The 23,817-nt window shown below is 55.6% G+C and overlaps 1 protein-coding gene across 1 annotated transcript in view; it reads left to right on the forward strand.

The window, feature by feature from the left end:
- The window catches only part of IGSF21 (immunoglobin superfamily member 21), a 269,234-nt gene that overhangs the window by 181,544 nt on the left and 63,873 nt on the right, over positions 1–23,817 (forward strand). Inside the window, exon 3 of the mRNA XM_061147813.1 lies at positions 689–810. Coding sequence (XP_061003796.1) covers positions 689–810 — 122 coding nt within the window. The remainder of the gene's footprint in view (positions 1–688; positions 811–23,817) is intronic.

A 23,817-nucleotide genomic window follows, 5' to 3' on the forward strand; every position in this document is an offset into this window, starting at 1 on the left:
CTTTCCCACCCCAGGGCCTTTGCTTCTGCTGTCCCTTCTGCCTAGAAAGCCCTCCCTCCAGGTACCGGGCTGACTCCTACTCTTGCTTCGGAACAACTTAGACATTGCTTCCTTCAGGAAGCCCTCTGGGGTTGCTCTGTCTCCAGGATGGGCGCTGCCCCACCTCTGGGCTCCCTTGATACTCTGGCCCTCTCCCTTGTAGAATTTATCAGAAATTATTGCCGTTTAGCATTTTGAAATCACATGAGATCTTGGCGCAGGGGACTGCTCCCTGGCCCCCAGTTCTCCTCTCTGCCTGTTCAGCCTGCTCCCCCATTTCCTTTCTCCTTGGGCAAGGATGGCTTTGGGCCAAACACATTCATGGTCTCTGCTCCAGGTGGACCCCCAAGCTTTGGCCATCGTTTTGGCCAGGCCGACCAGAGGGATCAGGGAAGTGGCCTCACCTGGTGCCCTGGGATGAGCCCGAGAGAAGGGTGGCCCTGCTCCGGCTGAACTGTCGGGCCTCAGGGAGAGACTTGAGCTCAGAACCTCAGCCTGCACACGGGGATGGACGGCCGGGCTGGTACCAGTGAGGCTCACGGCATCCCCCCCAGAGAGTCCTCCCGGGGCTGCCTCCTCGCCCCAGCGCCTCGGGAGCCCACCCCCCACCTGGCTGAGCATCACCCGGCTCCTTTGTGCTCCCTTGCAGGTGACGGACGGCGGCACCATCAAGCAGAAGATCTTCACCTTTGATGCCATGTTCTCCACCAACTTCTCCCACATGGAGAACTACCGCAGACGAGAGGACCTGGTGTACCAGTCCACCGTGAGGTGAGCGCCGCGGGCCGGGGGCCGCCTTGCCAGCCTGTTCACGCCCACCCGCGGCACTTGCTGCAGGGAGGGGTGTCTCGGGATCACCCTCCATGGGCTCGGAAGGCAGAGCTGAGGCTCTGCTGCAGAAGGGGGGCCCCTTCCCGGGGGTCATCCCCTGGAGGAGGGTGAAGGGCAGGGGTCTGGGGGCCGCTCTGCCGCAGGGCATGGACCCTTCACGGTGGCCTCCCCGGGCGCTGCTCCAACAGTCCCACAAGGCGGGTTTTCCAAACCCCCTTTCCAGGTGAGGACGCTGAGGTCCAGAGAGGGTGAGTGAATAACCAAAGGCCACACAGGCAGGATTGCCAGAGACAGGAGGTGAACCGGCTCCCACGGGTTCAGAAGCCCGTGGAACATATTTTGTGGTTTCCCGCGGGCTGCAAACTTGGGAAGGAAAACAGACCCTGAACAACCAGACCCAAGGTCCAAGGCAGCACCAGGAGTGGGAGGGAAGAACCCTTGGGGGTGGAGATGCTTGGTATTCCCGCCCCTGCCCCCTTTTCCAGAAGACTTTAAGGCAGCGGGTCCCAGCCCGGGCCCTGCCGAGCTCCCGGCGTGTGGGCACCACGGCCGCACTCCCCCCACCTTGCCCCACAAAGCCCCAGTCCTATGTTAGCGCCCTGGTGCTTTATATTCGCTGGGTCCCGTTCCCTTTGCTCCCTGGTAAACTCCTCATCAGCCTTCAGACCCCAAGTGAGCAGGTCCTCGGGTGCGATACCTTCTTTAGACAGCCCCTCGCCCCAGCAGAGCTGATCGTCCCCACAGTGAACGACGCGGCTCCTCCAGTATACCCCCCACCCCCAGAGGGGTCTCCCTGCGTCAGTGAGGAGCAGCTTCAGCACAGGACGTGCACCGTTCCGCACACACACACGTGTGCGAGCTTTCTCACACTACGTAGCCAAATGCTTTGCCTGGCTGTTGTTCGTTCACTAAGTTGTGTCCAACTCTTTGCGATCCCATGGACCGCAGCATGCCAGGCCTCCCTGTCCTTCACCATCTCCCAGAGCTGGCTCAGACTCATGTCCATTGAGTTGGCTTTGCTGGGTGGCCAGGCTGGGGGTGGCAGTCTGCTCCCAAGCTAGTGGACAAGCTTGCCACCTCAGGCGCGGCAGGAGACGCTGCAGACAAGCTGACTCGCGCTGCGCTCCGTGGGGTACTTGCCACACCCCTGTTTACTGTCTTACTCCTGACCCACCAGGAGGACAGGGCCCCACTCTTCTTACCCAGGTTCTTCAGAAGGAAGAAGCGGTCTGCCCACCACCTTGTATCCTCAGCTCTCAACACGAGGCTCGACACCAGGCAGGTGTACAAGGAAATTTGCAAATTGAGCGGGTGACCCTAGTACCCTCCTTGGCCCTTTGGGCTTCAGTTTTCCCACGGGTAAAATTAGAAAATGGGACAGGAAGATTACCAAGGGCACAGCCAGTCTGCAGAGAGAATCTGGCCTGTGGTCCTTCCATGCCCGCTTAGGTAAGAATGGAAGGTGGGTGTGCTCCCCTGGAGGACCTTTCTGGGTGCTTCTCTCTGGGCTTCGTGTCAGGAGCTCAGACTGAGCATTTATTGGGGGAATCTGGTGAGAATGTGGACTCCAGAAAGATGTTTAAGCCACCACATAGATGCCTTCTTCTATATATTTATGATTTCTCCTGCACCCACGTCCAAAAAGAATTTGTGGTGCCTCTAAGCACACCCAAGACAAGCAGGCTGGGCTTCCCAGGTGGCGCTAGTGGTAAAGAACCCACCTGTCAATGCAGGAGACTTAAGAGACATGGGTTCGATCCCTGGGTCGGGAAGGTCTAAATCCTAAAGCATGGCAATCCACTCCAGTATTCTTTCCTGGAGAATTCCTTGGACAGAGGAGCCTGGTGGGCTACGGTCCATGGGGTCGCAAAGAGTCGGACACGAATGAGCAACCTGGCGTGCACGCAGGCAAGACAAGCAGGTTACCATCAGAGGGCAAAGAAAAAGGTGAAAACTCATTTTGAAGAAAATATTCGGGGAGCCACAGACGATTTTGCACAAGTGAACGTTTGGATCACCTCCCGGCTTCCCAGAGACCCATGTCCGTGCCACACCCCGCCTGGTTGCCATGGTCTCTGCAGACAACGGCCGCCTGCATCCCTCACTGTCAGCGCCCCGCCCACTCCTGCCTCCCCACGTGGCTCAGCCGTGAGGAGCCCGCCTGCCAGTGCAGCGGGTGCTGGAGACACCTGTTCCATCCCTGGGTCGGGAAGGTCCTCTGGAGGAGGAAATGGCAACCCACTCCAATGCTTTTGCCTGGGAAACTCCATGGACAGAGGAGCCTGGCTGGCTGTACTCTGTGGGGTCCCAGAGTTGGACACCACTGAGTGCACGCACACACACCTGCTCCTGAGAGCATGGCCTCCAGAGTGACTCCTGGCCCTGGTTTCTGAGCCAGGAAGGAAACCCAGAGACTCTCCGAACATCCCTGACACCCTGCACCTCAAGTATCCAGACTGCAGCCCTGGTGTCCAAAGACCTGGTTCAAACCCCAACTCAGCCTCTCCCTGCTGAGTTCCCTTTGATCACAAGGACCTTGGCCTCTCTCGGACTTGGTGTCCTCACCTGTTAGACGGGCTTAATGCGGTTGGAGTCGACTTAAGAAGGATGTACACGGTGTGAGAGTTGCAAGTTAAGTCTTATTCGGGGCAATGTGAGGGCTGCAGCCCAGCAGACAGCATCTCAGGTGGCTCTGAGAGACTGCTCCAAAGAGGAAGGGGAAAGTGATTCTGGTGAAGGGTGTTCAGGCAATCAAGCACTTATCTTACTGAAGGTTTTCTGCTTGTCACAAGGGGCTGACATCACCATGAAGGGATTTATATCCTCCCAGATATGAGGAGATGCAAGGATTGGACTCATGAAATCAGTTCCTGAAAATATCTAACTATTTAAAGATCTGTTCCACATCCTGGAATTCGTGTGTGTGTGTGTGTGTGTGTGAGTGCACGAACGTGCAAGTGCTCAGTTGCATCCGACTCTTTACGACCCCGTGGACTATAGTCCACCAGGCTCCTCTGTCTGTCCGTGGGGATTCTCCAGGCGAGAGTACTGGAGTGGGTTGCCACTTCCTCCTCCAGAGGATCTTCCCGACCCAGGGATCGAGCCCACACCTCTCGCGTCTCCGGCGCTGGCAGGTGGGTTCTTCACCACTTGCACCACCTGGAGCACCAAGAGCCTGGCTCCTGTGATTCACCCTGACCCCCCTTCACGGCGCGTCAAAGGTCAACAGCTGCAGGGAGGCAGATGGCAAGTGCCCTTGGCAAGCGCCAAGTTGGCAGTGACAGTCGCTTAAACAGTTGTCGTGGGGTTTTGGTGAGACTCAAGTCTGATGGCCTGAGTCCTAATCCCGGCTCCTCCAGCCCCTTGCTCTAGTGTAATCTCGGGGTGGTAACTCTGTGCCCGAGTTTCCTGGTCTCTGAAAGGGGACGAAAACAAGGAGACGCTCCCAGCAGCCCCGTGAGGACCTCACGAGTTAGTAATTCCTGTAAGGGCAGCCCCAGCCCCTGAGCCATGCGTGTCTGCTGCTCGTACCTAGAAAACTGTCTCTTTGCCTCACCATTAAAGAAAAAGCTTTCACCTTGTTCTTAATTTCATAAAGCCTCCTTCTACGCACTCTTTCCCTTAACCATCACTAATGACACCTTGAACTCAGGCAGGTATTGTTGTATTATTATTTTCTATGGTCCTGATTTTACAGATGAGGTCAAAATTCAGTTCAGGACTCACCCAAGGGTCCCCCACTGGAACAACATCAACTTGGTCAGACCCTGCCCCACGTCATCCTAGCCCTCCACCACGCCTTCCCTGTTTTACAAATGAAGAAACCGAGGCCCAGAGGGGAGGAGACTTGTCCAGGGTCCCACACACAGCGGAGTCATGACCAGTGCTCACTTCTTCCCCAGGCTTCTCCCAGAGCCTCAGGCATCAGGGGAGTCTCCCAGGCCGAGGGCAGCCGGGCAGAGGGCGGCCTGGAGGCCACAGGAAAGGGAAGGAAGGAGCAGACCCTCTGGGTCTCAGCTGTGCTGGCGAACCTGCTCCTCAGCCTGCGGGGCTCGGTTCGGGCTGGCGCGGGGCGCGGGACTCCGCATTTACATATAAATGAGGATAGTTACAAATTAATGCATCTCTTCTAGAGAGAGTCCCAGCTCCACAGCTGTCTGGGCCGCTTCCTCTTCAGCTGGGGAGAGTGGGGTGAGAAGAGGCTGAGAAGATGAACAAGAGTTGGCAGAGAGCAGTTTCTGGGCGGCCAGGGGGGCCCCAGGGACCCCCCAGAGCGTCTCCCCCCACTGGTGGGGGCCCCGAGGTGTGGGAGTTGGGTGGGGTGCCAGGGCTTCTGTCCCACCCAGGTGGGGGTGCAGGTATAGGACCCCAGTTCATGATCTCTTGGGCAGGTGACTGCCCTTCCCAGAACCACCGCCCCCCACCCCGAGATTCCATCTATCACACGCCTTTCTAGTTCGGAGCCTCAGAGCCCAGAACTTCCAGCTTGGAATTGACAGCAATTTATCCCTTCAAAGAAAAGAAAGAAAGAAAGTGAAGTCGCTCAGTCGTGTCCGACTCTTTTGACTCTTTGCTACCCCGTGGACTGTAGCCTATCAGGCTCCTCCGTCCATGGGATTCTCCAGGCAGGAATACTGGAGGGGGTTGCCATTTCCTTCTCCAGGGGATCCTCCCAACCCAGGGATTGAACCCAGGTCTCCCGCATTGTAGGCAGATGCTTTACCGTCTGAGCCACTAGGGAAGTCCAAGGGATATTTAGTTGAGCACCTACTAGGAGTGGGCGTGATGCAAGGTGCTGGGGATCCAGTGAGGAACAGGAAAGATTGGCCTTCACACTCTCATGGGGAAGACCGAGCAGAAACAAGAGAAGCAAGACGACTATAAATGTATCGTGACAAGTTCTACAAAGGCATGAGTCCAGTGGCAATCCTGTGATGGGGGAGCTGCTTGCAGGGTCAGGAGGAGTAAGGCACTGGGGTGCCAGGCAGAGCCTCCCAGGGTGGGGGCGGGCCCTGGGCTGAGGCCTGTGGGCTGGGCAGCAGACGTTGGCGGTGGGATGAGGCAGGAGTGTAAATGTTGGAGCCCAAGTGCCAGGGCGTCTGGGGACAGCCTTGGCTAACGACCGCCGGGAGCTGTTGGATGCAGCACCAGCCCCCTTGCACCTCGGGTGTGGCTATTCCGATGTGTCTTCCCCGCTGTCCATGCGTTCCCCAGCTGGACCGAGGTTCAGCTTCCCCTAGAAAAAGCTCCAAGAGGCTCCTGTGTTGCCTCCCTTCCCCCTCCATCCCCACTCCTGGTCCAGCCTCCCAAATAAGCCATCAGCTCCCAACCGATTTCTCGTTTCCGGTTCTGCCTCTCAGGGGACGCGAAGTGGGGACAGAGGATGTGGGCGACAATCCCACCTGCTGGCCTCCTGCATATCCACTGTCCTCCCCGCCCGTCCTCCCAGGCCCGGCCTCGGGCCCCGTTCACCTGTCCCACCAGCCGGCCACAGGTGGACAGGTGGGGCTTCCCTAACGACGGGGAGATGGTGTGGGCGAAGTGCGTTAATCCCTGCAGCACGTGGCCACCCCCAGATGGCAGCTGTGGCCTCCTTGGAGGCCCGCAAGCCTCCCCGGCCCCTGCTCCCCCCTCCACAGGTCGCCCCCTCCATTCCCGAAGCCCTCTGCGGTCCCTGTCCCAGCCATCAGCCCAGGGTGTCTCCAGGAACACTGAGCAGGCTTCACCAGCCCCCTTTTGTTGATGAGGGAAATCTAGACTCAAGGGGTCAAGAGTATGCCCTTCCCACGCCTGGACCACCTCCCTTTGCCAAGGCCCTACTCATCCTTCCAGGTTCAGCTGAAATGCTGCTTCCTCCAGGAAGCCCTTCCTGACTGCTCAGGCTGGGGCAGCTCCCCAGCACGCTTGCACCCTCCCCCCCACCACACTCCCTGCCCTGACACTGGGTATTCCAAGTGCCTCCTGCACGTGACCGGAAGTCGCATGAGGACAGGGACTGGGGGTGATGTTCTCATTGCTGTCTCCCCAGCCCCCACCCCGGCATCCCTGCACAATTTGTAGATAACTGTGGGGTGGATGAGTTAGTGGTGGAAGGCGGGGTGGATGTCTTCCACTGATACTCTCCCTGCTGTGGAATAAACTTAGGAAGATGGAATTCAGGCTTCCGCACCTTTCCCCAACACTGGCATCATTTATTTATCACAAAGGAATCGAGCAATTGCTGCATGTCAGGGATGGTGCTGCGGATAAGATGGTGAGTGAGACATAATCAGATCTGCTCTGGTGAGCCTTGCAATGCAGGGGGTGAGAAGAGACAGATGGTAAAAATGTGTTTGAAAGAAAAAGGAAAAATATCTACAGTTGGTGATGACTGTGTGAAGGCAGTAAGGGAAGGTGATGGAGATGATGAGTCAGGGAATACGTGAGGGGGGAGCGGGCAGAGTGGGTTACAAGGCTTCTCCCGGAGACGATATCTGAGCAGGGGATTGTAGGGAAAAGGAAGCCAGGCAGACGGGGTGGAGCTCGAGCGGGCATCTCAGGGCAAAGACATAGCAAGTGCAAAGGTCCTGAGCTGAGAAAGAGCTGGGCAAGCTGCCAGAGGGCCAGCGTGGCCAGAGTTCAGGAGCAAGGAGACACATCGGCCTTTCTTCTCCACGGAGGTCCCAGGAGAGGAAGACAGTGCTTTCGGCGGAGGACTCTGGGGAGGGGGACAGCTGTCTCTTAGGTCTGAGGACTGAGATTCCAAATGTGAGCTCAGTTAGGAGACAGAGCGGGACCCTGCCTCGGGCTGTCTGGGGCCAGGAGGTGGAGGTGGGGCTTGGAGCCAGCCCTCTCCCTGGGGTCTGATGTCCAATCCCCATGAACACGTCGTTACCCTGCGCCGGTCCCCCAGCTGCCCCACCCCACCCCCACAAAGCTGCAGGAGGCTGAGAACAGCTGGGAAGGTGGAGCAGAGCCTGGGGCCTTGGTGCTGAATGTGAGCGCACAGCTACACCTTCCTAATTCATATTTATCAGGGGAGGGAGGCGTGGGAGATATCGGGTAAATGCAAGAAGAGCCAGGAGGATTGAGGACGCGGGAAGAAATGCCACCTCCTTTATTACTCGGAGAGGCATGTGTTCACGTATCCCCTCGATAGCTCGTGTTGAGCACTTGCCGCGTTCTCGGCACAGGCGCGGGGAGGCGGTGCCCAGCGGTGGGCACAAGGCCGCCCCCGCCTCTGTGAGCTTAAAGCCTGCTCCCCACGCCACCCCCACGAGCCCGTAATCTCCTCCGAGGTTCTGCTCGCTCCTTTTCATCTCAGTGACCCCCAGAGCCTACTTGGCATTTAGAGAGGAACTATAAATATTTGTGGGATGAAAGGAAAGAGGAGATAAAACATGGAGATAAATAGCGAGCAATTCAGGTGATCAGGCGATGGCCGTCGTGGGGAGGATGCAGATGTAATGTGGTGATGAATCAGAGATGGGGAGACTGGGCGAACCACAAGAAGGTAGCATTTCAAGTGGCCCCTTGAAGCGTGTGTAGGTTTTTTAGACAAAGGAGCCCAGGATACCACAGGTGGAGAACGTGGTGTGTGCAAAGGCCCGAAGGCAGGGAGGGGAGGGCTGAAGTCACAGCTAGGCTGCTCTGGGTGGGAAGGTCGAGGTTGCAAAGTCTCAGCTCTCTGGAATCTGCTCAAAGGAAAAAACGAAGCTGGTTTTTAAATGGATGCAGTCGCTGTTGGGTCCAAAGAGAAGAGAGGGGTTTGCTTCCCTTTGAAGTGTTCAGGGTCCCTTCCATAGTGTCCACTGTTAGCAGGCCGGGCAAGCTCCTCCTCTGCTGTTGGTACCAAGAAAAGTGCGCTTTGACCCTTGTTGATTTGCAAGAGTGAATTCCACAGCTTGCCTCCCTGTCCGCCTTATTGGGGACCACGCACCTTTTGTCTCCAGAACATACAGAACCCGTGTTGCTTGTTCAGGAAATGGTCCTTCATTTCTTCATTCATTCAAGCACTCAGCAAGCACCCGCCGGATCCCTGTTATGTGCCGGGCTGCCCTACTGTGCGCTGGCAGAGCGGGTGAGCTCGGATCCTGCCCATGCAGAATCGTCAAGGTCATGTCTAGTCCTTGACCTGCAGACCCACCCCTCTTTCCCACCCCGAAATCTTCCATCCAGGAATTCAAATGAGCCAGAGTGATGTTTCAAGGAGAACCTTGAGCCCTTTCAACACTCTTGAAACAGCTGTCTCTGAGTCTCATCAGAATTGAACACCCCAGGTCTCCAGCCCCAAGGAGCAGCCAGGTCCCCAAATCAAAAGCAGGGATTATTTTAGGATTATTTTAGGAGGCTGCAGTCTGCCTCCCAGGGAATTTTCAGCCGAGTCCACTCCTCTTAGCCCACCTCGGCCTAAGGAGAGGCTGCCGGTTACCTCGCCTGAGCGCAAGAAACCCTCCATGGTGGTGGCGGCATCTACACCACAGGCCGATCTGCACTCCACCTGCATTAGGATCACCTTGGGAGTTGCTTAAAAATGTCAATTCCTGGGCCCCACCAAGATGGAATTTGATTCAAACAGCCTGGAGCAAGGCCTGGGGAAGCAGTCTTTTAAAAAGTCTTCCAGGTAAAAGAGGCGAGATTGGCAGGGAGATCTGGAAGGCACTGCTGCACACAGCTCCTCCCACCTGCTCTGATGCGCAGGCCAAAGAATTCCCCCGGCTTTAGAATTATCTGATGCAGATAATTCTAGTTGCTGCCGGCAGCCGTGGGCGACAAACGATGTCCTAACGCCCCCAGGGGCAAGACTTGCTTGGATTAAAGATGACAAAGCAGCTGGAGCAGCCAGTGACCTCCCAGCCCAGGGTGACCTCCCAGCCCGGGGCGTCCTCCCAGCCCAGGGTGACCTCCCAGCCCGGGGTGTCCTCCCAGGCACCAGCCATTTCCAGAGCCTCAGGGGTCCCCACCCCCAAATACCACAAGTTGTTTGTCAGAAGACTGAGTGGTAAGTTTCTCAGGCGGTGGGGCCTTGACTGGGGGTGGGGCCCAGGAACAAGATATTCTTGCTCTAGCTCCCAAAGATGGAGGGTACCCACGTTTCCTGAGCCAGAGCTTTCACTGGACCCCATCCCAGACCTCCCAGCCTCAGAGCATCCGTCAGAGAAGAGTTCTGGCCCCACCCTCGGTGTCAGGCCCACGGGAAGTGCTCTTCAGAGACGCCGGCTCTCAGCCACCCCTCCCGGGTCTTGTCTCTTAGAGCTGAAGGCTCCCGTCTTCATCTCTAGATCCTCAGCGCCTGACACAGGGGCTGGGATGAGAGCCCAGGGCCTCAGTAAACGTTTCCTGAATCAATAGGCTGACAGGTTATCCAGATATGGAATTATCATTTTAGACAGTCAGCAAAAACTTTTTTCCCATCCATCATCGTGTTTCACCACTGCAACCATCTCATGGAGTGCAGATCTCAGGCTCGTCAGACCCTGTTTGTATAGATGATGACAGGAAAGAACAGCGAGGTGAGGTCACTTGTCCAAGGTCACACAGCTTGTGCCTGGGGAAGCTTGAGTTCCCACCCACGCTGTGGCATTCAGAGGGGCCCTGGAGCCACAGTAGGCCTCTGGGCCATCAAGGGCAGGCTCATCCAATGAACAGTGACCAGCCCGTGCCAGGCTCATCCAGTGGCCAGTTATGAGTGACCAGCCCATGCCAGGCGCCCTGCCAGGCGCTGGGGAGTCAAGTGACTTAGTGAGGGCGTGTGACCTTGTGGCTTCACCCCGACACGTGCCTGCAGGAGGGCGCACACGCACGCGGGCACACTGTGGGCCTGCGGCCCCAGCTGCGTGATGCCTCCAGGTAGGAAGCTGCCAGGATTCGTCATCACCTTACAATCAGACACTGCCCGGCAGTTCCAGGCCCCTCGACACCCTGGCCAAGGAGACCAAGTGATGCCCGATCCTGGCCCCAGAAGTGTGGCTCCCAGGTCTCCTTGGCTGCTTCCGCCCGCGGCATCAGTTCCATGGAGCTGCTGGGAAATCCATTTAGGCGAACATGCTTCCACCGCTCTGCCTAAGTCCCCACTGAGCGTGACACCGCCCCCGCCCCCGCCCAGCTTCCCGCCTGCGCCTGCTGCCCTCGCCCACCGGCCGCTGCTCCTGGTGCTGACTCCAGTCTCCCCTCCTCTCCTCCAGCGGCCGCCTGGCCTTCTTCACCTTTATGAAGCCCAGCAATATGTGCAAACCCAGTTCTCCCCAGCTCTGTTGCCCCCGCGCGGAATCAATGCTACTGACGGTTCTCCAGGAACATCCTGTGCATGGCATTCAGCTCTTCTCAGGCCAGGTCACAATCATCCACTCACACAAACCTGTCGCTCCCTACCCAGCCCGGGCAGGCCAACATCGCTAGCATGGGGTGGAACTCAGGACGTTGTGAAGGACCAGTCCTGCCTCTCTTTGCTTCCCACCAGTAGAGGCTGATCTTCTCGTTTCAGTCTCTGAATTTCCGTCTTTCCTTCCGCTTCTGTGGTTTTCCTTTCTTAGCATGACCTCCTCTCCTTTATCCCAGCTCCCCATTCCTCTCTCCCCACGAGGGGGCTTTGCCCTCCCATCCTCTGCACGCAGAGGTACAGGGGCATGCATGCAGCCCTCTCTGCACGTTCTTGCATCTCTTGGCTTGGAGCCCCTCCGAGGCCCCAGAATCTCTCCAGGAGCACAGACCCTGGAACCCAAGGCTCCAGGTGGGTCCCCACCCACACTGGGGGTGCAGATCAAGGGTGCTTGCCTGGGATTGGATCTTGGATTGGTGGAGACCTCAGACACAGTGACCAACATGGATGCACTCTGTCGAGTCCACAGTTGGCATAGATCAGCGGCCTGCCCTCACTCTCTGTCCCCAGGCCCCCAGACACCCCTGGGCCCCCAGAACGCACCCTTCTCACCAGCTTCTCTCCTGGGGAGGGAGGTGCTTGCAAAGCTGTCTGCTGCCCTCTGGTGAGACACTAGGGTATTGCAAGGAGGGGGCCCCTACCTAGGCTGGCCCCCGCCCCCGCCCCACCTCCAATCGGCGAGGATGGGTCTTTTCCCTCAAGACAAGGAGCTTCCTTTCTTCACCTCTAAGACCTCAGTGTCCAACACAAGGTCTCAGTAGAGGTCTGTTAAATTGACGAGCTGACAGGCTATCTAAATGTGGAATTATTTCAAACGGTCAGCAAAACTTTCCCATCCATCATTAGCTTGAACCCTGTGGAGCATAGATCTCAGACCCTCTATGGGGACCAAGCTCCGCCCAGAGAAGGGAGGTGACCATCCCAAGAGCTGGTAGAGCTTCCCTGTCTTGCAGAACTGCCCCCTCTGGAATAGGGCTGAGCCCCTGTGCTAATGGGACCTGGGCCAGGGGAGGGGTGGGGGAGAGAAGGGTAAGAGTGGGGAAGTGAAAGTGTTAGTTGGTCAGTCGTGTCTGACTCTTTGTGACCCCATGGACTGTAGCCCACCAGGCTCCTCTGTCATGGGATTCTCCAGGCAAGAACACCAGAGTCTAGCCATTCCCTTCCTCGGAGGGTCTTCCCAACCCAGGGATTGAACCCAGGTCTCCTGCATTGTGGGCTGAGCCACCAGAATATGGACAGGGTAGGCTTTAGCAATTTGTGTTTCACCAGGGGCCTTTCAGAGACAGCGTCTTCACCCAGAATCGAGGCATTGCAAGCCCAGCGTCAGGCAGCACCCTGGGTGGGGGACAAAACGCAGTTCTGACGACGGTTGCACACATTATGGTCAGGGCTTATCCTAAGTATTCACTCACCATTAAAAAGTGTTTCTTAACTGAGGACCTCGGGGGACAAGGGTGAACAAGGGAGGTGAGAAACTTGTCCCCATAGAGCTGACATTCCTGGGGTTTTGCCGGAAGCACAGGGTGACAGGGTGCTCTTGGAGGCCTGGATGGCAAGAGAAAGCAGCCACTCCAAGGCCAGGGAGTGAGGACTCCGGCAGAGGGGCAAACAAGGGCCTGGGCCGGGAGCAAGCTCCGAGTGACAAGGAGAGCGGAAATGCCCCCAGAGGGCCTGGGGCTGACGAGCCCCAGGAGGAGCTGGGAGACCAGGGAGGAGTCAGCAGCGGCCAGATCTCAGGAGCAGCCTCTTGAAGCCGACCTTGCCCGGCAGTCACTTGTTTCAAAGCAGATTCTCGTTCTGCAGGTCTGGGGGAGGGGCTCAGAGCCCCTGGCTCCGATCGGCCCCAGGTGAGGCCGGTGCTGGCATCCGTGGTCCACGTCAGGACCATCCTGGGACTTGATGCACTCCTGATGCCCGGGCCATGCCCTGCTGGTCAAGTCAGAACTTTATGGCTGGTGGGGGTGGGGTGGGACACAACCGGGCCTCAGTTGTTCAAAGCCCCTAAGGTGATTCCAGCAGGCAGGCCGGTCTGAGAACCGCTGCTGTGGAACATTCTGGGTCATGAGAGTTGGAATTGTATTCTGGAGGCCACGAGGAGCCCTCGAGGTTGGTCTTGCCTCTCTGTCTGTGTTGTTGGAAGATCCACCTTAGCTATTGGCGGGTTGGGAAAGAGGAGGCTGGGAGACCCGGGAGGAGGGGTGGTGATGAGCTGGCTGGGGTGGGGGCGGGAGGAGGGGATGGGCCAGGAGCGTGCAGGACTTGAGGACAGACTGGAAGTGGGGGGACATCGAAAGAGAGGAGCCAACGCTGACATCTGGGGCCAAGACCACACATTTCAGTGAAGGGGCCCCTTCCTGCCGCGTGAGGACAGGCAGACCGGCTAGGGCTGTGTGTTGGTGCAAAAGTCAGTTCTGGTTGGATCGGGTTAGACATGTTTGTTAGGACTTCCCTGTAGCTCAGATGGTGAAGACTCTGCCTACAGTGCAGGAGACCCGGGTTCGATCCCTGGGTCAGGAAGATCCCCTGGAGAAGGGCATAGCAACCCACTCCAATATTCCCTGCAGAATCCCAGGGACAGAGGAGCCTAGCGGGCTACAGCCCGAGGGGTTGCGAAGAGTCAGACACGACTGAGCGACTAACACACACAGCAGGCACATCTGTCAGACCCCGGAGCGGAGACGGCCAGAGGATCACTGGAAACACGGACGGTGGGGGGCGGGGGCGGGATTCGGTCCTCAGATCTAACTGTGGAGCCGCCGGCACAAGACACCAGTCCGAGCCACTGTCGCCTCCCAGAGTCGGGAGGGATCTGCAGTAGCTAGGCATCACTTCCAACCGACCTCCTCATTCTCCAGATGAGACAACCCAGACCAGAGCCCCTCAGGTCACACAACAAGTCAGCTGCGAAGCTGAAATTCAACCTCTGACGCCTAACGGGGAGTCATTTCCACTCCAGAGCTCAGGGCATCTTCCCCCGACCCACAGCCCAGGGACAGTGCGGCTGAGAGGGCAAATACTCCATCTGCAGCCAGAGAACCAGAGCTGTTAGAAATTATCTGCACACACACAGACCCACACACATGGACACTCGCACACATATTATCCTCTTTCTGCTAAGTAAAAAAATCAGTAACCCGAATGTCAGCTTTATTACTAATTACGCAACTACTTTATTGCTGGTATTAAAAAAATTGAAGGCTAAAAATGTCCAGGAAAGACTTAATTTAGTAAACAGTTCAGAACAAAGTATTTGTCACCGTGGTATTTCTTCACGTTAGAATTTGCTCCGGGTGATTCAAAGCTCCTCTTTAATATATTACTGCAGTCTAATAAAGTTCCCAGGTTCTGGGAGAATCTCCTTGGCCTCGGAAGGTAATTGTTTCAGGAGATGAGGATTGGTTAAAATGAATGGTGGAGGGGGAGCTTTGCTGAGCCTAAGGGTCCTGGAAGAGCTTGGCTGGGGGAAGGTAGGAGGCGGGAGTGTGCATTTCATCAATGGATGAATGAATGAATGAGTATGGGGAGGAGTAACTCCCAGCTGGATCGCTAGCTTGCTGCAAAGCTAGTCTTAGTTCAGAAGGAGTCACCTAAAACTTGCCACTGGTAGACATGAAGGAGAAAACATCAGTGGGCCGATAGCCTTTTGTGCAAAATTGGCCCCATTACCTCCAAAGTGAAGAGAAAGTCACTCAGTTGTGTCCAACTCTGAACAGTCCATGGTATTCTCCAGGCAAGAATACTGGAGTGGGTAGCCATTCCCTTCTCCAGGGGATCTTCCCAACCCAGGGATCGAACCCAGGTCTCCCGCATTTCAGGTGGATTCTTTACTAGCTGAGCCACAAAGTCGCCTCCAAACCAAATGACAAAGACTGAGATGATGGACCTATACCACATAAGGCTGCAGAGCATTTTTCTCATTTTACATGAAGCAAAGAGGCACATGAGTAGTTGAGTGAAGATCACACAGCCCATGAGCCATCTGCAATGGAGAAGCTGGCTTCTGACGACCATCAAAGGCTATGGTGTCCTTTCCAGTTTCCAATACCTTCCATGCTCGGGGGAAGGAGCCCCCATCCTGACCCCAGTCACTCTTAACCCTTTGCTCCTGGTTGCTTTTCACCGCATTGACTGCTATCCGTCTGCCCAGCATTGAGGCCAGAGCCCAGGGGTGCAGTCCTGAGTCTGCAATGAAGTTGTGATGTGGCTTGGCCAGTCATTCAGCTTCCCAGAGCCTCCATCCCCTTTTTCCCCTGATGCCCTTCTTGGCCATAATGCTGCCCATTCCTTGTCCCCTGCACTAACAGGGGAACAGGCGATGAACCTGGGCCAGGGCCCGGGAGACAGATGCCCAGAGGTTACGACATGGGAACCAGTCTAGTGCCCGCTGGGTTCTGTGTATTTACGTTTGGATTCTCCAGGGAGCGCAGCTAATCCTCACTATGGCAGTTTCCTCATGAGCTGGGCTGACACTCCTAATTATTATTTGGAGAGGTTTGGGGAGGCTCAGTTAATTGATTACATATTTCCTTCCTTGACAGGGCATTTGTTCGGGCTTGTCTTTTTTTTCTCTCTCTCTCTTCCCCTGCTAGGTTAATGTTCCTGGGCATCGTGAGTGTTTTGTGGGGACCATGGGACTAAAACCGGTCATAACTCTCCCCCCTGCTCAGCAACCCTGCCAGGGGCTTTAGAGCACTTTAATTTAACTTCCCTGGACTTTTGCTTCCCCCACGAGAGCGATGCTACAGCCAGAGCCCTGGGATCTGAGAACTAACAGAAATGCCAACGCCAGGGCTTATCAGGCTCGTGGTCTGCACCGTACCCTGCTGGAAGCGCTTTACACACACTGGCTCCTAAATCCTCACAATGTCGGGGCTCTTACTACCCTCTCTGGTGGCTGAAAAGATAAAACTCAGAGAGGGTAAGTGATTTGCCCAAGGTCACACAGCCAGTAAGTGGCCAAGCCTGGATTTAAACCTACCAGCGATGTGAGGGGTCAGAGGCAGAACGCAGATTCTCAGCCACCGCTCTGTAAGCGCTCCAGCAGTCTCGGGACTCGGGGGTACGGGACCCCACTCTTGACTGTGATGCGGGTGGATGGTGGCTCTGGTTCGCCTCTGCCCGACGCTGTCCGTGGTGACACAGAGGGGTTAGGAGCCTCGTCTTATTCGTTGGTCAGAGAAGACTGATTCCAGCCCTGACCCTGAGCTGTGGTGAGGGGTGGTAAGAACTCTTACATCATTTCTGAGCCCCTCTGATGAGCCAGGTGCCACGTTAAGAAGAGCAGGATGACATGATCCCAGAAAAAAGACCCCTCACCTCTTCCAAAGGGAGGGCTATTTGCTGAGCACCAACGTGGTTTAAGGGGTTCCCTGGTGGCTCAGATGGTAAAGAATATGCCTGCAATGCAAGAGATCCCGGTTCAATTCCTGGGTCAGGAAGATCCCCTGGAGAAGGGAATGGCTGCCCACTCCAGTATTCTGGCCTGGGGAATTCCATGGACTGTGTATAGTCCATGGGGTCACAAAGAGTCAGACACGACTGAGCAACTTTCACTTTTTAAACATTTTACGTGCACTGTGTCCTTCCAGCGCCCTGGCATCCTGTGAGGTAACCTGAGCCCCGCATCCCACTTTACAGATGGAGGAACTGAGGCCCAGACAGACGCATAAAGAGGTAGTTGCAGGGATGTCCCTGGTGTTTAAGTGGTTCAGACTTCCTGCTTCCAATGCAAGCGGCACAGGTTTGATCCCTAGTCAGGAAACTAAGATCCTACATGCTGCACAGCCAAGAAAATATTTCACAAACAAATGAAACAGCACCAATTGCAATAGCGTCAATAAACATGATGTTACTTTTTAAGAAGAGAGAGGGCTGCAGGACAGGGTGTGGAGCTCCGGGATGGACCGCGGGGCCCGGGGGCGGCCGGGCGGGGCCCCTCCAGGCCCAGGATGGACCGCGGGGCCCGGGGGCGGCCGGGCGGGGCCCCTCCAGGCCCAGGATGGACCGCGGGGCCCGGGGGCGGCCGGGCGGGGCCCCTCCAGGCCCAGGATGGACCGCGGGGCCCGGGGGCGGCCGGGCGGGGCCCCTCCAGGCCCAGGATGGACCGCGGGGCCCGGGGGCGGCCGGGCGGGGCCCCTCCAGGCCCAGGATGGACCGCGGGGCCCGGGGGCGGCCGGGCGGGGCCCCTCCAGGCCCAGGATGGACCGCGGGCCCGGGGCGGGCGGGCGGCATGGCCGGGTGCCCGCGTACCCAGGCTGCCGCGTGGCCGCGTGCGGGCGGCCTGGGGCTGGGGCTGGGCTGTGGCACCTGCTTTGTGAGCCCTCCCCTGTGGGATCAGAGGTCAGGACCCAGCGCCCCCATTCGTGTGCTCGCCCTGTTGACATCCTCACTGACCAGACCAGCCTGACCACCCGGTGCCCTGCCCTCAACCCTCGACTCCCTATTTCCCACTTCCCCCAGGGGCATGGACCCTCGTTTTCTGGCTTGACGTGAGTGTGGTGGGAAGGCAGAGGGATGGCCCAGATGACCCTAAGAGGCCTATGGGACCAGCAGGGTCCAAATCCATTCCCAGGACCCGTGCCGCCTGCAGGGACGGATCCAGGACTTTAAGCAGCGGCTGGGCGTGGTCAGAGCTCGGGCCCATGTGCGGGGACGCTGCCTGGAGCTGTCTTTGCAGGATCCCGCTGGGGCGCCCAGAGCTCACACCGGCTCTCACACTCACACGCTCACTGCCGCAGGGGAGGAGCTGCAGCTGAGCGGGATCTGGGCCCTGCCGCCCCCCGCTTCTCCCCACCAGAGTCACTGAGAAAGAGCAGGAGGTGCCCACACGGGGGTCTCTGGGTGTCTGATGCCCTCAAAGGGATCCCAAGCAGAAATGTGACCTTTTGCTTTCATCTTTGGAGCTGCCAATGATAATAACACCAGCTCATCATAATAGCAAATGTTTGTCTGGTGCTTTCTATGTGCCAAGTGAAAACTCACAACTACGGAGGAGATAACTGCTATTAGTCCCATTTTACAGATGGGAAAACTGAGGGGCCAAGTGATTCGATTCTTTACCCCAGGTCACGTGTGTAGCAAAGGGCAGAGCCAAGACTTGAACCGAGTGGTCTGCAGCCAGAGCACCTGTCCTTCACTGGACCTCACCGCCTGCAGCCACAAAGGACCTGGAATTTAGTTCACTTCTTTGTTGCCGGAGTCTGGGGAATCTGGAGAAAGGGTCCAGCCTCTGGAGTCAAGCAGACTGGAGTCGGGAGCCCAGACCTGCTCCTGCTGAGCTGTGAGACCTTGGGCAGAGCGCTCAGCCTCTCTGAGCCCCTGCACTGTACTTCTCCATGGTGCCTGGTTCTACCCCAGGTGGCCGCTCTCTTCACTGCCTCTAACTCGCTGCTGAAAGCCTGCCTTCTTTGCCTCCGCAATGTACCAGCAGAAAATACCATCCATGAGGGCTTGGAGGTGCTCAGGTCTGACAGGGAAAATCCCAGGGTGCCCCGGAAGGGATGGAGTTGATGAGCATGGATCAGAGCAGGGCCCAGCAGAGCGAGCTGGCAGAAGGGGAGAGACAGCTTGGGCTGTGTCTCTGCACCATTAGCTATCCCGGTTCTGTTTGTCTCCTGCTTGCCAAGGCTGTGAATGTAAGTTTGGGAGATCTGGGGTGGGGAGGGGCAGCTGAGTCCCCACCAGCTGCTCCAGCTGCTGCTGGATGGTGGGGGTTGGGGGGGTCTCCTGGGCTCATCACAAAGCCTCTTCAGATGCCAGTAAATGCACCCCGAGCCTGCTCATGGCTACATGGCCCTCCTCTGCTGCTCAGAACCCGTTATCTCTTTCTGCTCAACATGCCCAGCCCCTTGGAGACCAAGAGAATCAACTCCAGGTGCCTCTGTGAGGCTTCTGAGGCTCTCCACCAGGATGGGGGTCCCCAGCTACTTACTTCCCTTTTACATCAGGGTATAACATACACGCAGGAGACTGGGGTTCGATCCTGGGAAGATCTCCTGGAGAAGGGAATGGCAACCCACTCCAGTACTCTTGCCTGGAGAATTCCATGGACACAGCAGTCCATGGGGTCACAAAGAGTCGGACTCAACTGAGTGATTAACACTTTCACTTTCATAACATACACACAGGAAAGGGCTTCATCTCAAGGCTTCATCTTATCTCTAGCTTAGGGAATTGTTACACAGGCACATGCCCTGCTGCCCACTCCCCACCCAGATCAGGATATAAAGCATTTCCAGCATCCTATGAAGTTTCTTTCCACCAAGAGGAAAACGTGATTCTGACTTCTAAATCAACTTAGACTAGTTTTTCCTGTCTTTGCTTTGCACACAGATAGAACCATGCTTTCTGCTTCTGGCTTCTTCCTCTCAGCATATCTGGGAGATTTGTCTACATGGTGGCATGTGGCAATGGCCCATCCCTTTTCATTGCTGTGTAGTACTCCGCTGCCTGGATCAATGCGTTCATTTATCCATTCTCCCACAGAGGGACACTGAGGGGAGTTGTTTCAAATTCTCTACAATGACAAATGAAATCACTTGTAACTTGAGTGTTCGTCTCTTTCAGGGGTACCCTGTTTGGAGTTCCAGGGAGACAAATGGTCAGCTGGTTTGAGGCTGCCCATGTGGGTTTGCTCAAGTCACTGTAACTACATGCCACCAGCTGGAGGTCTTTAAAGAGCAGATGCTAATTCTCACACAATTCTAGAGGCTAGACATCTGAAATCAAGATGTCACCTGGACCCTTGTTAAGAATAATAAAGCTACAACATAAGGAACGCTTCAGACAGATGGTGACATGATAGAGTTGCCCTGGAGCTGGGCTCCTGGCATCGGAATCCCTTCTGCCACTTACTGGTGGGGGGACCCTCCGCAAATCACTGCCTCTGTCCCTCAGCTCCCCATCTCCAAAATGGGGGTGACGACAATAGTAGCCACCTTTTAGAGTGTTTGTGAGGTTTAGATGAGTTAGAACTGGCACGATGTACGTGAGACGGGAGGGTGGTGGTGACTGCGTGCTCAGCCCCTCACATGGATGTTGGTCTTTGTCACATTCATCCAACAATATTTGCCAAACGCCTGTGGCAAGCCAGGTGCGGTGCTGGGTTCTGGGCAGACAGTGGTGAGCAATCTAGGTAGGTGTCATTATTGCCCCCATTTTACAGGTGAGAAGATGGAGCCCTGGATAGGCTAAGGACTTACTTGAGGCCACATAACGAGAAAGCGGAGACGCTGGGGTTTGAGACCAGACAGTCTGTACTCTGGACCACTGTCCTTTATTGCCTTTTTAATCTGCAGCCCCAAGACCCAGAGTCCTGGAACTCTGCCCTGAGCCTTTGTTGAAAACTTGGAAACAATTTCAAAGCAGGTGCCTCTTCCTTTATTAAGGCCACCTCGGGAAGACATGAAAATTTGGCTCTGATCAAATTAGGGCTATGTTGTGATATAACTTTCTATATTCACCATAAAGCTAATAAACTAATAAATTAGACAGAATGAAAATATCATTGGGCAGGACTGCGCACTAGAGCAGGGCTGTAATTACTCTCGCAGCCGGGGCCAATTCCTCAGATTTCGCCTTGGCCAAGTCTTCTCAGCTCACCGTGTCCCTAATAAGGCATAACTCACTCTATAAATGTTAAATTGACTTATTTATTTTAAATTGCAGTGGAACTGAAAACCACCTTGATAAACCTATTCTCACGCATCTGCCTTCTCAGGAACATGGCCCAACGATTTTTTTTTTAACAAAGAAACTATCTGATCTGTTTCAGGCTTCCCCATCTTCCTGCCCAGCCTGGCTGACCCTCCCTCACCGAGATTCCAACTTTAGAGATTTCACTCACCCCCCGGAGGCTAGCGGAGGTTGTCTTTTATGTAGAAAGATGATTCATGTGGAATTAATAGTAATTTTGGTGCTGACATTTACAGAGTGTGCATGACATGGACACCCTGGGTTGGGTCCTCTGCTGTGACCTCCGTACACTTGGATGTGTTTAGTCCTCAAACATAAGCTGTGAGGGCCATCGTTATGAGCTGCTTTTTGCAGATGATGAAACAGGAGATCCGAGAAGGGAGGTGACTTGCCCGGGGCCACGGAGAGAATGGCTTGAGCAGGGCTGAGGTGCAGGCGGGGTGGTCTGAGGCCAAGGCTGGGTTCTTACCACCATCCTCGCCCGCCTCTCAGCGAGCCCGCACCAATGCTGAGGGCACATCGGACCTGCTTGGGCAGCTAGGAATTCTGACTGCAATTCTTCTGTAGAATTTTGTTGTCAAAACAATTCTTTATTTTTTTATTTTGATGCCATTTATTTCTGTAATTTTTATATATTTTTTAACTTAAATTTTCATGCAATTTTTAAAGGTTACTTTCCATTTATTATAAATGTGGGCTGTATATTACTACAAATTATAAAATAATGGCCATATTCCCCATGTTGAACAATACACCCTTGAGCTTGTCTTACACCTGCTAGTTTGTACCTCCTTTCCCCACCCCTATATCTCCCCTCCCATCCCTCCCTACTGATAGCCACGTTTGTTTTCTGCATCTGTGAGTCTCCTTTTTCTTGTGATATTCACAAGTTCTTTGTATTTTTTAGATTCCACATATAAACAGTACCCTACAGCATGTGTCTTCCTCTGCATTTTCACTCCTCTAAGGCCATCTATGTTGCTGCAAATGGCAAAATTTTGTTCTTTTTTTATGCCTGAGTAGTGTTCCATGGTGTGTGTGTGTGTTCACATTTTCTTTATCCATTCATTTGTTGATGGGTACTTAGGTTACTTCTGTATCTTGGTAATTATAAATAATGCTGCCATGAACTTTGGGGGCATGTATCTTTTTGAATTAGTGTTTTATTTTTTTTCTTTTCAGATATATACCCAGCAGTGGAATTGCTGGGTTATATGGTAGTTCTAATTTTAGACTTCAAGAAACCTCTATACTGTTTTCTAAAGTGACTGCACCTGCTTACATTCTTCCCAGCAGAAAACACATTTCTTGAGCGGCAGGAGGCACTCACACCTGAGGAGGGGGAGCTGGTGAAGGCGGAGGTCTGGACAGGCAGACAGCGGTTACTGGGGGCCCGGGGGTGCACAGGCATTTATCTGGTTTTCTTGATGGAGATGCAGGCTTGGGCAGTTTACCAGAAACCGTGACGGGCTGGGGAGAGAGAGATGGCAGATAAAGACACAGGGGGAGATGTGTAGAGGGCACAGCAGGACCCAGAGGCGAGGCGCTGCATCCAGAGACCCGTGGCTGAAGCGAGGGCCAGGAGTGCGGGCGAGCCAGGCGGGAGGGATCCCAGCATCAGGGCCAGGCGCCCTGGTCCACCTGCCATCCCCAAGGTTGTTCCCTCCATCCCGAGGTGACCGCACTGCTTCAGCCAGGAGCTGTCCGTGAGTTGACGTGAGCCGGCCCATCTGGACCCACTGGATCCAAGAAAGAGGGGACGCTGGCTCGGGCAGGAAGTGTGGGATCCGGGGTTTGACAAGGCCCCTCTCCCCAGGGATGAACTGGGGTTGGCCCAGGTCCTGGGCAGGTATGCCACCTCCCTGAGGCCAGCTCCTGGTGTTTAAACTAGGAGTGGTGATGCCTACACCCAGGGGCTTTTCTACAGAACTGATGCTCAGCCCTTTATCTGACTTGGCTCTTCAGATGCCTCTCAGGCAAATTAAACTCAGGCTAGACTCATGCGGTCCCCTCTGGCCGCCCCTTGTTGCTTGTTTATTAAAGGACCCTGACATCGCTAGTGGCTGGAAACTCGGGAATTACCCACATGCCCCTCCCTCCCTCCCTCTCCAGGTGTGATCAGACACCATATCCCATGCCTAATGCCTCCTGAATCGGGTCCAAGACAGTTCATCTCTATTTCCCTAGCTCGACTGAGTCACTGGCGTGTCTCATCTGACACCACTGCAACAGGTCCAAAACCACTCTATCCATCCCCACACTCAACCTTCCTCTTCCTGTTCTCTGCTCGGCGGGGCCAAAGGTGCAGATGAGCCAAGCCGCGCCGCCATCATCACGCTCCTGTGACTTTCTCCAGCGACTGCCTCTGTTCTTGGGGAAAAAGCCAGACTCTTGAACGTGGCCGGGGGGTCACGGCCGGACCCCCGCCTGCACGCCCTTCTGCGCCTTGTGTCACTGCCGCCGTCTCCCTAGGTCTTCCCTCACCCCCTTAGTGACCGTCACCCCCTCCCCCCCAGGTCCTTTATGCTCTAGTTCCCCTACCTGGAGCCCCTCCATCTGCCTCCCCCCGCCCGCCTCATCTGCCGCGTCCTGCCCTTCTTCTGGCCTCTGCGTTCATGTCCCTTCCTCGGAAAGCCGTTCCTGCTGTTCCCCCGCAGCTCGGTCAGGTCCTCCTGCTGTCCGTTCTAGGACTGCCCTGGATACCTCCTGAAGTTCATCACACGATCTTTTCGATTTTTACATTAATTTTTATTGGAGTATAGTTGCTTTACAATGTTGTGTTAGTTCCTACTGCACGGCAAAATGATTCAGCTGAATGTATGCATGTGTCCCCTCGTCTCCATCACACAATCAAATGGGCTTCCCTGGTGGCTTGGGTGGTAAAGAATCTGCCTGCA

Source organism: Dama dama, chromosome 8 (genome assembly GCF_033118175.1).
Source record: "Dama dama isolate Ldn47 chromosome 8, ASM3311817v1, whole genome shotgun sequence".
NCBI classification, from domain to species: domain Eukaryota; kingdom Metazoa; phylum Chordata; class Mammalia; order Artiodactyla; family Cervidae; genus Dama; species Dama dama.